Here is an 11,335-nt window from a genome sequence, read left to right on the forward strand (position 1 = left end):
GACAGCCCAGAGTTGGGTCTTTTTAAAATACAATTTGTCAGTCTCTGTCTTTGCACTGCTGATGTCAGACTGCTCACGTTTAATGTGGTACTGAGATGGCTGGACTGGAATCTGCCGTCTGCTGGTTCTGCTCCACGTTCCAGCTGCTTTGTTTTCCTTCCCACTTTGGAGGAACAGTGTGGCGGCTTTGACTCTGCTGTCTCCACTGTCGGCTTATTAACGTCCTCAGCTGCTAACTGCAAGGTTGGGAGTTCATGTCCTCCCAGAGGTGCCTGGGAAGACAGGCCTGGCTGTCTGCTTCTGCAAAGTCACAGCCTTCAAAACTCCGCTGCAAGAAGGGCACGGGGGCGGCATCTTCTGACCTCCTCTAACTTCCCCAGAGGAAGGCAGAGTCACCATCAGCAGCCCAAGGCCTGGGAGGCCAGACGTGCCGCCACCCTCCAGCCTTTTACCAGCTCTGACACCAGCCCTCCCTCCCATGGCACTCACTCCTGCTCTGCCGGGTTTGATAATTCGTTGCAATGGCCACAGACAATACTCACGATTATGGGGTTTACTAGGGAAGCAACAGGCTACAAGTCAGGTTCAGGAACACGCTCAGGACACAGTTCTTCAATCAGGACAGTCTGCCCTCTGCTGTGCCCTCGGCTCGCCTCTCTGCCCCTTGGCCTCTCAGCCTGGCTTCTGCCCTTTGGGCAAGTGTTACAAAGCTCTTTTAGCTCTGCCAATAGGGACACCTACACGCACCCCACACCGCCAGCAAGCCTCCTGCCCAAGGGCACTCAGCTTCCTCGCTCTGTGAGCCAGGCGAGCCAGGTTCTCTGTCTGATGCATCTTGGTTCCACTCTGTTGGAGTGTCTCTCTCTGCCACGTGTCTCTCTCTGCTGGGTGTCTCTGCCAAGGAGGTCCAGCGCAGGGATCTCGGGTCCAAAGACACGCCCCACTTCACCTCCAGCTCTTCTCTCTTGATGGCAGTGAGAGTCCCCTCTCTGCCTCTAGGAGGGCTCATTTTGAGCCTGGCAGAGTGACAAAACTAACCAATCCCAACATCAGAGTTGTACACACCTCATTTGCATGGTCCCATGCAGTGACCCGGTGGGAGTCACAGAGACTGTGGCTAGCAAAGCCACACCAAGGCATTCCCTGCACCGCACCCACAGAGCACAGCTCTACTCTGCACACGGGTTGTCATGAGTGGGAACCAAATCAAGGCAAACAACAACAACAGCGTGGAACAATGTGCCCTGCCTGTCAGAGGCATTGTTGTCTTCCTCGGACAAGCACAGGGGACAGCGTGTCCTGTCCACTCCGGGGCCTGGGTGGAGCCAGAACTTCCCCAGGGCGGTCAGAGGTCTCACTTTCCATCCATGGACTGACCGACTTCAGGGGCTCTGAGCAAAGGTCTTTCTAGGATGATTCTGACCACACAGGGGAATACTTTTCACACGTCTGTCCTACAGTTCCCTTCAAAACTTCCTACACATTTTTTTCACTATCTTCATTGCTGGCAAAACATCTTCACTTAAAGGTGGCTTTGATTTTGGGGAACAGCGGGGTCGTTTGCAGCCGTGGCTGGCTATGAGGACAGTTACAAAACATCATGCCATTGGTAGCTCAGAGGGAGGTGGGCTACAGCTGCTGGTGCCTTACCCACTGTGGAGGCCACGGGCCACATGTGGCTGCTGCACTCTGAGAGGTGACCAGTCCAAGGAGCTGAAGGTGTGAAGCACACACTGGACTCTGAAGACACAAAGAATGAAAAATAACACATTTCTGATTTTTCATAGTGATTACATGCTGAAATGGTAACATTTTGGACATATTGGGGGTCAATAAAATGTGTTATTAAAGTTAATTTCACTTCTTTCTTTTTTTTTTAACATGGCGACCACAGCATTTAAGAGGACAGATGTGTCGCAGGATTTTCTAGCGTGTGACCCTGTTCTGGGAGAGGGCACACATTCCCACGTGCGCCTTTCTAATTGACCTTGAGGCTGTTTCTAAATTTTATTTATTTACCTTTCTCTTCACCCAGGTTAACATGCCTCTGCCCTCTAGTTAGTGGCTTACCCTCCCATCCCCAGCCACCCTCGTGACCCTCCAGGAATCCTTCTTTCTTTGTGAAAACCTTTTCTGGACTTTTCACAATGGTGGTCTCATAAGATACCTGTCCTTTTGTGACTGACTTCACTCAGCAATAAGTTCATCCAAAAGCCATGGTTAGACAGCACAAAGTGGGTGGCGATGCCTTAACTGAGTACATGTTGTGAGGCCTGGGGTGCCTTCCACCCTTGTCGAGGGGTGCGCTAGCCCCTCTTTTCCTGCCACACTGACCTGGCAACTCCTGGAAGAACAGCCAATGCCATGGAGTGGGCTGACCCACGACGGCCCCACGTGTGCCGAGTGGAACGTGGCCCACAGGGTGTGCCGAGTGGAACCGTGGCCCACAGGGTGTGCCAAGTGGAACCGTGGCCCCACATGGAACCGTGGCCCACAGGGTGCGCCGAGTGGAACTGTGGCCCACAGGGTGTGTGTGGCTGTGACTTCTGGAAGCAGATCACCACACCTTTCTTCCAAGGTGCCTCGGAGTGAGTTCAAATCGCCAGCCTTTCAGCCAGTAGCTTAACCGTTTGTACCCCAAGGATGCAACATAGCGACAGAAAGCCTCTCTTTCCAGTCACATTTACCAGGCCCAGGGTTAGGACTGCCATGTCACTTTCGGGGGCACTATTTAATTATACCAGCTGGTCTTGACCTTCCGTGTTGACCTCATGGCCTACTACAGGGCCACAACCTGCAGTCCATAGCAGCTGTCTTGACCCACCAGGCTGACCTCATGGCCCGCTGTAGGGCCATGACCCGCTGTGCCAACAGCACCACACTCTAGGGTGTTTCGGGAAGTGGGCTTTCTGCTTGAGCATCTCAGCGGCCCAGATGCAGCTGAATCACTCTTCCTCGTGGTGGAGGCAGTGCCTGGGAGAGTTCCTCTTTCCCTACATCCTCTCTGACCTGTGGTATTTTTAGAATTAAACATTTTCTTGTTTGTGGCCAACTTACTGGGTGTTGAGTTCTCATTTCCCAGATTGCTAGTGAGGCTGGCATCCTTTTTCAATGTGCACATTTTTGTTTATTTGTTTTCACACCAGGATTAGTTAAAGGAGTTTCCTTGTTCTTTTTTTAACTGTGATTTTGGTGAAAGTTTACCAAGCAGATTGGTTTTCCGTTTAACAATTGATTCCTGGCATCTTTACTAGCTCTTTGGTTTTCTTCTGTGAATTGCCCACGCGTCTGTGGGGACATTGCCTCTTTCTGCAGGTGATTGTGGGAGTTCTTTATGTGTTCTGTGTACTAATCCTTTTGCTTCTAACTGACTTTTTCTTTTTTTGTGTGTGATTTGGGTGAAAGTTTACAGAGAAAATTCACTTTCCATACAGCAGTTCACATACACTTTGTCTCATGACATTGACTGCAATTTACCCCAATGCTACAGCTCCCCTCCCACTTCCTCCCAGTAGTTACCTCTTTCCTGGGTCCTTCCCTCCATGCAGCTGACTCCTCAGCTGCTAACTGACTTTTTTAAAGAACTGCAGGTGAACATGGGTCCTTCAAATGTCTATGCCATGCTTCCCAGCTTAGACAAGCCATCAGTGTCTTGAGACACCAGGGCTGGGCACTGGGAAGCCAAGAGCAAGAACACATGGTGGGACATGGAGGTTGGGATTGGGAAGGATGGGCAGGAGAGCTAGAACCTTCCCCAGCAAACACAGCAGGGGAGGTGAGAAGTTCTGGAAGGAAAGGCTCATTTGAGTGGACACAGTGCTGAAGACTGAGCTGAGAGCAAGCCTGGAGGTTTTTAGGGGGCTGCTGTGGTGCTGCAGGACAAGCCTTGCTGTGCCCAAGCCCCTCATTGACACAGTGGCTGTGACGATGAGCTTAGGTATAGCGAGGATTGCGAGGCTGGCGTAGGACCATGCAGCGTTTCGTCCTGTTGTTCACGGGCTGCTACGAGTTGGAGCCGACCCGATGACACCTAACAACAGCATGGTGATGCAGGACCAGGCGATGCTTCGGTCAGTTATTCACAAGGGTGACGTGAGTCACAGTGACCCCATGGCACAATGGTGGCAACAGGAGCCCTCTAGCCCAGCAGTTCCCAGTAGGGGCGACTTTGCATCCCAGGGGCCGTCTGGCAATATCTGGAAGCATTTTTGGTTGTCACAAGGAGGGTGGAGGTGCAACTGGCATCTGTGAGCCGAGTCCCGGGTTGCAGCTGAGCTTCCTCCAGGGCCCAGGACCAGGCCCTGCCTACACACACACACACACACACACACACGGAACACCTGGCCCCGCTCTCTGAGTATGACGCTGACAGCACTGCTGGCCCTCTGTGCAGCCCCTCCCCTGCTTATCCGCGCTCTACATGTGCCTGCTCATGTCCTGCTGAGGGATGAGCCCTGGGCACATCCACCTTAAGCCCGTGGTCTCGGATCTCAACGCATCGCCTCTGTTCCCCAGCAGGTCTTGACGTGCCCCACCCGGGCCCACGGGTGCGGAGGATGGGAACGCCCCCCGGCGATGTCTCTGGGCCGCCTCTTCCGCCGGGCCTCCTCCAAAGCCTCAGACCTCCTGACTCGCGGAACCCCCTCTGTCCTGGACGGCGACATCATCTACTCCAAGAACAATGTCTGCGTGCACCCGCCCGAGGGGCTGCAGGGGCCGGGCGAGCACCACCCAGGTGAGTGGGGTCGGGAGGGAGGGCGGCCTGGGAAGGTCTGATCTCAATCCTCTGAGGTGCTCTGTTTGACTGATGTGGGATGGGCTTAAAGGGCATTGAAGTATGTGTGCAAGGGCGCAGGGCAAAGAAGGCACAGCACCAAAACGTTGGCTGCACAGATGGGCTCTGCTGCCTGCAGGCCTGGGAAGGGAGCCCCTCCTCCGCCAGGCCTGCCTCACCCTCTCCCACCGGAGCGTGTGCTCCTGCTGGGTTCTGGACTCGCCACCCAGCCTGTGTGCCTGCCCTTCCCCTTCAGCCAGAGGGCTGGCATCTGGAGGAATGGACAGAATTCCCAGTGAAATTGTCCAAGCCACCCACCTCCATCCTTTCACTCTGCCACTCTGAATGAGGAAGGGGAGCTCCCAGTGGTCTGCAGGGAAGGAGACAGACGAGGGCCCCCTCCATGGGCCCCTGGCGTTCAGTGTTTCCTGGGCTGTTCCTGGACACCCACACACAGTGACTCTGCTTAGTCCCGGGGTGGGGAGCTTTTCCTGAGACGGCAGCACCACAAACCCCTTAGGTGCAAAGGCCCACACAGGCCCAGGAAGCAGGCTCTGCATGTGTGGCCAGGGATTCTGGGTCCTGGGTACCTGTGGCGTGCTCTAGAAGGGGGCTGTGGGCTCTGGGTGGCCTGTCCCCTTGATTCCTCACTTCCTGGGGAGGAGCACTGTTGGGGAGGGCCAGAGAGTCCAGGCTCATGTCTGAGGGTGTCACTTGGTCTGAGTATAAAACAAAAAGAAGAGCAGTGGCCTGTGAGATGTTTGTGGTTCGTGTGGTAGATGAAAGTGGAGGGACAGAGAGTGAGTGCCCAGTGACAGTGGTCTGGGAGGCAGCCGCCTGTGAGACGTTTGTGGTGGGTTCATGTTGCAGATGGAAGTAGAGGGACACAGAGAGCCCCTGGAGGGAGGGCGGAGGAGAGCAGTGCTCTGGGGCTAAATGGCTATTCTCCAAGCTGCATGATCCGAGGGTGTGGAAACCCCACGGCCTTACCACGCATGTCACACTTGTGTTCCTCGGGTTTCCTGGCCTCCTTGCAAGCAGGCATGGCAGTGAGGAGACTCTGGGTTTGCCTCCAGACTCAGGCCCTGAGAGACGTGGCTGAGGACACCTAGCTCCTGCGGAGATGAGGCGGGCCGGGGACTTGGTGAGACAGGCCCACCAGTCAGGGTGTATTGGAATGGCTCAGTGCCCAAAACGTAGCATCCCGGAGCTCAGAGAGCCCACGCGACTTGCTGCCGGCCTTGGACACACCTCTGTCCCCTTTCTATCAGTGACCCAGGGTATGACATTGGGCTCAAAAGCAGCCTTGAAAATGACCCCATCTTCCAAAAACTGCAATCAAAGAAACCAGCACAGTTCCCCAAGAGGGCCGAGGCCGATAAAGGCCCAGCACCACCATTTTGCCGTTTCCTTCTGTGCGGCGTCTCCAGCCCTCATCCCTGCTGGCAGTGCTGGCTCAGGTGTGGGCGCTGGACGGCAGGCAGGGCTTGGCCGTCAGATAGTAGCCAGGACGGAGGGCTCTGATGACAAGGGTGCTGGGTCAAACCCATGCGGGTGTTGCCCGGGACCCAGGGCCCAGATCTGCTGGGTGGGAGCCTGGGGAAGGCATTCGGAAGCCCACCCGATCTGCCTTTAGACACAGGCTGGGGCTGGGGCGGGCCCTCCAGTGCACATAGGTGCCAGCGTGCTGTCCTGCCTGACCTGCTGCGCCCGCTCTCTCACAGGGTACCTGTGCCTGTACATGGAGAAGGACGAGCTGCTGGGGGCCACCCTCATCCTCGCGTGGGTCCCCAACTCCCGGATCCAGAGGCAGGATGAGGAGGCGTTGCGCTACATCACTCCTGAGAGCTCGCCTGTGCGCAAGGCCCCCCGCCCACGGGCCCGACGCACTCAGAGCTCGGGGGCCCCCTGCCAGGCCTCTCCCACGGAGCCCAGACTGTCCCTGACCCCCAAGGACGAGGACATCCTGGTGGTGGCCGGCAGCGCTTCGTTGGAGGGTGGAGAGAAGCTGGCCTCGGGCCTGGGTGTGGACGCCGCCCTCCCCCAGCCAGTCACCCACAGTGACTCCGGCATCCTGTCCACGGTCAGCTCGCAGGATGGCACCGAGGAGGGGCGGGAGCCGCGGCCTGAGGCTGGCGAGGAGGAGGGCTCCCTGGAGCTGTCCGCCGACGGCGTGAGCAGGGACAGCTCCTTTGACTCCGACTCGGACGCCTTCTCCTCGCCCTTCTGCCTCTCCCCTATCAGCGCTGCACTTGCCGAGAGCAGCAGCTCCGTGTTCCTGGAGAGCGGAGGCAGGTGAGTGGCTGGACACCTGGAGGCGCGCTCCCTGGGGGGCCCACAGGCGTGGCCTTGGGTGTTGCCAGCCCCCAGGTCTCCCCGGGGCGGCCCCACACCTGTGATGTCACGCCCATCCTCACATCCACACCGGTCCCGCCAACCTGTGACCAAGTCTGAGCCCCTGGCAGGGCTATGCTCTTGTCACTGGGGGAATGTGTGTGTGGGGGGAGTTACCTCCCAGCTCCCTCTGGCCCCACAAATGTCCCATAGTCCTGGGGAGTGGCCGGAGGACTGTGGGGGTGGCCAAGAGCTAGTCTTACTGCTCTGAGGTCCCCCCGGGGCCTGTGGAACCCCCTACAGCCGTGGCAGGTTCACGGCTCAGCCCCTGGAACCTGGGAACTGCTCCTCGGCTCTGCGGGCTCTAAGGGGGTGGACCATGGTCCAGGAGGGTGCTGGCGGTACTTGTCCAGCTCTGGGGGGCCGCCACACTGCCCTGCGGACAGATGCCTGACTTGGTGGCCGGCTTGCTGGCACAGGCCTTCAAGCAGGGCTGGGAGGGGCAGGTTGACCCCTGCCCTGCTCGGCTCCCTGTGTCCGCCTGGCCTGATGCGGGAGGCTGTCATGGTGTCGCACTGGTCCTAGTGCTACTGAGAACGGGGCTGTGCCAAGCTCGCCAGTCGCAGCAGGCACCCGACAGGCCCCGTCTCACGTCCACCAGCCCTTCCTGCCACTCCAGGTGGTTCTTCCTCAGTGGCTTTTATGCAGATAGTGGTGAAGATAATGAGAACAGTAACAGCTGACGTGGGCTGCTGGGGGGGCCGTGTGCTAACTGTCTCGGTGACCGTCCCTTGTGGCAGACGCCAATGTCCCCATTAGAGAAGGGAAAACTGAGGCTCAGAGAAGTCGTTGTCGGATTGAGCCGCTCTGGGTCCAGGGCCAGAGTCAAGGAGCAGGGTGCGGGGACTCAGAACATTCCACCGGGTCCTCGGGGAGGAATCTCAAGTGGAGTCTCTCCTGCCCTTGTCCCTTCAGTGAGATGTGGTCCATTAAAGCCCAAGGGTGAACTGACGGCATTTGTCTGAGTTATCTGTGAGTGCGTGCAGTCGGGCAGAACCGAGGCGTCCAAGGCCGCGATGAGGCTGGCTGAACTCTGTGGCGACAGGGCTTGGGACCGGAATCAATCTCCAAGTCCAAGCTGCCCTGCATCCGGCCCACCGGCTTTGTCAGCACGCCCCCTGGTGGTGCCACGGGGCGGTGCCTACCTGGCAGCCATGCTGCACCCTCCCCGGGATCCCCGTGGAGAGCAGGCTCTGAGCCCTTTGTACCCTGCACTCCGCCCCAGAGAGCCAGTGGGCGGCTGTGGCTGGTGGCTGAGAGCCTGGGGGCAGAGCCAGACTCGGCACCGGGCTGTTGGCTTCAAGCCCACCTCGCTGGACAGCAGCCCGGCCTCACCCAAGAGCTTGTGTTGTTAACCCACGGGTGGCTGTGAGCCTGGGAAGGGCATTCATCTACTTGGGGCCTCAGTTTCCTTGTCTGTAAAGCAGAAGAGGGTTATGCATTTTGTGGAGTCCCTCTTCCTTCTTCCTTGGTAGTCCTCAGGAGCCCTGGTGGCACAGTGCCTAAGGCACGTGACTGCTAACCAGAAGGCTGGCGGTTCAAACCCACCAGCCACTCCTCGGAAGGAAGGTTGGGCAATCTACTTCTGTAGCGATACTGCCTCGGAAACCCAAGGAGGGGTCGCTATGAGCTGGGTCCCACTCGACGGCAGTGAGTTTGGCTGGATTTTGGTAGTCCCCTCCCCCAGCTACACATGAGACTTGCCCAGGGAGGGGGGCTTTCACACAGTTCTGCCCCTGAGCAGAGGTTCTCACCTAGGTCCGTTCTGCTCCCAGGGGACAAGTGGCAATGTCAGAAGACAGCTTTAGCTGTCATGACTGGGGGGCGGGCGGAGGCCAGGGACGCTCCTGAACACCACGCCGGGCACAGGACGGCCCCCACCTCAGAGATGACCCGCAATGGCGGTAGGGCCCATGGGGCTGGCTGAGGCCAAGAGCAGCCTGATGCTGCAGCAAGATGGAGCAGATGGGACCCTTCCCGTTCTGGGGGCCGACTTGGAAAGGCCTCTCCCCCAGGCAGGATGTGGTGGGTGTCACATGGGGATACGGTGGCTTCCGGACCACAGCCACGCACGGAGGCTGCTGAGGCTTGGAAAGAAATGAGCATGCGGCCATGGGGGCTGGGCAGGCCTGGAATCGGCATGTTCCCAGGCAGTGGGGACGTGAGCACACCAGGTGTGGGTGTCACCCAGTGCAGTAGTCCCCTGCCCCCCACGGACCTCCTCCCGCACCCAGACCACACAGAATCCTTAGTCGTGTTTGCGATCAATTTTAATCATAGAGTACTATGTGGTATTTCTCAGATTATATCTTAGAATCCTAACCACACAATTGTTCCGTGAAATCTTTCTGCATTGAGTGACACGATTAGTTACATCTTCAGTAAGTGACCAGCGCCCTTTTTTATTTTTTTTCTTCTTTTACTTTAATTATTACTTCATTTTCAAAAAAGGTATTGACACAGGTTCAGAAATACTACTTACCACGATATTACAGCTAAAACACCAGAAAATTTGACAAGATCTGATGGAAACACGAGATTTGAAGTGTCCCTGAAAAAGGGCAACAATGACAGCTCTGACCGGAGCACGTTAGAAGGATTAGAAGGTGAGTGAGCAGAGTGTCAGCCTTGCAGGTATATTGACACGTGGGAGCTGGGCTTCTTGGGAAAAAAAAACCACTGCCCTGGAGTCAATTCTGACGCATAGCAACTCTGCGTTGGGTTTCTGAGGCAGTAAATCTTTGCGGTAGATTGCCCAGTCTTCCTTCTGAGGAGTGGCTGGTGGGTTTGAACCGCCAACCTTCTGGTTAGTAGTCAAATGTCTTAGGCACTACACCACCAGAGTGCCTTAATGGGGCTTGTGAAACATATTTTTGTTGTTATAACTGACTACAGGGATATTTTTATAACAAATAATAAATTTCTGCCAAAATACTGCAAAAAATCTTGTCATCTTGGTGTCACCTGGTGCGATCTGCACCCTCCTAGTGACGCCGCTGCCCTTGGGCATGAGCCCGTGCAGAGTGCCTCACTCACTTCCTTGCTCTTCACATGGGACTGCGGGGTGCTGGCCTCCCCACCTGACTACAGACCCTGGAAGCAAAGGGCACTCCTCAGGTCCTCCTGGACCCGCAGGCCCTCCGCAGAGATGGGTCAGAGGTCGGTATGGCTGCTGTGGAAGGGGCTCCAGCCTGGGCTGCACCCGCGAGCCCTGCACACCTTTTAAAATCCCAGTACCCGGCCCTCCCCAGACAGGTAGGTCATGGCACCCCAATGTTATGGAATAGAACTGCTCCACAGGGTCTCCAAAGCTGTCAGTCTTCATGGAAACAAAGCCCAAACCACACCCACTGCCGTGGAGTCCATTCCGACCCACAGCGCCCCTAGAGGACAAAGTGGAACTGCCCACAGGGTCTCCAAGGCTGTCAGTCTTCACAGAGCAAAGCCCAAACCACACCCACTGCCGTGGAGTCCATTCTGACCCACAGCGCCCCTAGAGTTCAGAGTGGACCTGCCCACAGGGTCTCCAAAGCTGTCAATCTTTATGGAAACAAAGCCCAAACCACACCCACTGCCATGGAGTCGATTCTGACCCACAGCGCCCCTAGAGGACAGAGTGGAACTTCCCACAGGGTCTCCAAGGCTGTCAATCTTCACGGGAGGAGATCCCCAGGTCTTTTCTCCCGTGAGCCACTGGTGGTTCGAACCACTGACCTTTCAGTTCTCAGTCGGACACTTAAATGTTGCGACACCAGGGCTCCTCACTATGTGAGTGAACTGTATGAGAAGGCCTACAAGATGCTTGAACGGGGCAGCTGAGAGCAGCATCTCCCGATAGAACTTTCTGCCAAGAAGGAGGTCTTCTAAATCTCTGCTGCCTGGTACAGCAGCCCCGTGGCCCCGTGAGCACTCGACCGAGGCACTGCGTTTCTGATTTGATGTAAAATTAAATTAACTCTAAATTAAAGTGGCAGCAGCGGCCAGTGACCACAATATTGGACAGCGCAGGTGAAGACAGGCCAGGGGTTAGCGTGGCGTGGGGATATGGCGTTTTCCTTTTCTCCGTTTTCAAAAACTTTATGCTATGTTTATATTGGGAGCTCTGGTAGCATAGTGGCTAAGACACTTGCCTGCTAACCAGACGGCTGGCGGTTCAAACCCACCAGC

General features: G+C 56.6%; 1 protein-coding gene and 1 non-coding gene across 2 annotated transcripts in view; one reads left to right on the forward strand and one right to left on the reverse strand.

The window, feature by feature from the left end:
• Positions 1-2,208: 2,208 nt before the first annotated feature.
• Positions 2,209-2,330, reverse strand: LOC122152172. The gene has a single exon (XR_006164432.1). It is a non-coding gene; the product is annotated as a U6atac minor spliceosomal RNA (small nuclear RNA).
• Positions 2,331-4,575: 2,245 nt separating this feature from the next.
• TBC1D16 (TBC1 domain family member 16) overlaps positions 4,576-11,335 on the forward strand; it is a 70,546-nt gene continuing 63,786 nt past the window's right edge. Inside the window, exons 1-2 of the mRNA XM_007959600.1 lie at positions 4,576-4,735; positions 6,499-7,069. Coding sequence (XP_007957791.1) covers positions 4,576-4,735; positions 6,499-7,069 — 731 coding nt within the window. The remainder of the gene's footprint in view (positions 4,736-6,498; positions 7,070-11,335) is intronic.

This window comes from Orycteropus afer, unplaced genomic scaffold (assembly GCF_000298275.1).
Source record: "Orycteropus afer afer isolate SDZICR_OR568_19922 unplaced genomic scaffold, OryAfe1.0 scaffold00018, whole genome shotgun sequence".
Lineage (NCBI taxonomy): Eukaryota > Metazoa > Chordata > Mammalia > Tubulidentata > Orycteropodidae > Orycteropus > Orycteropus afer.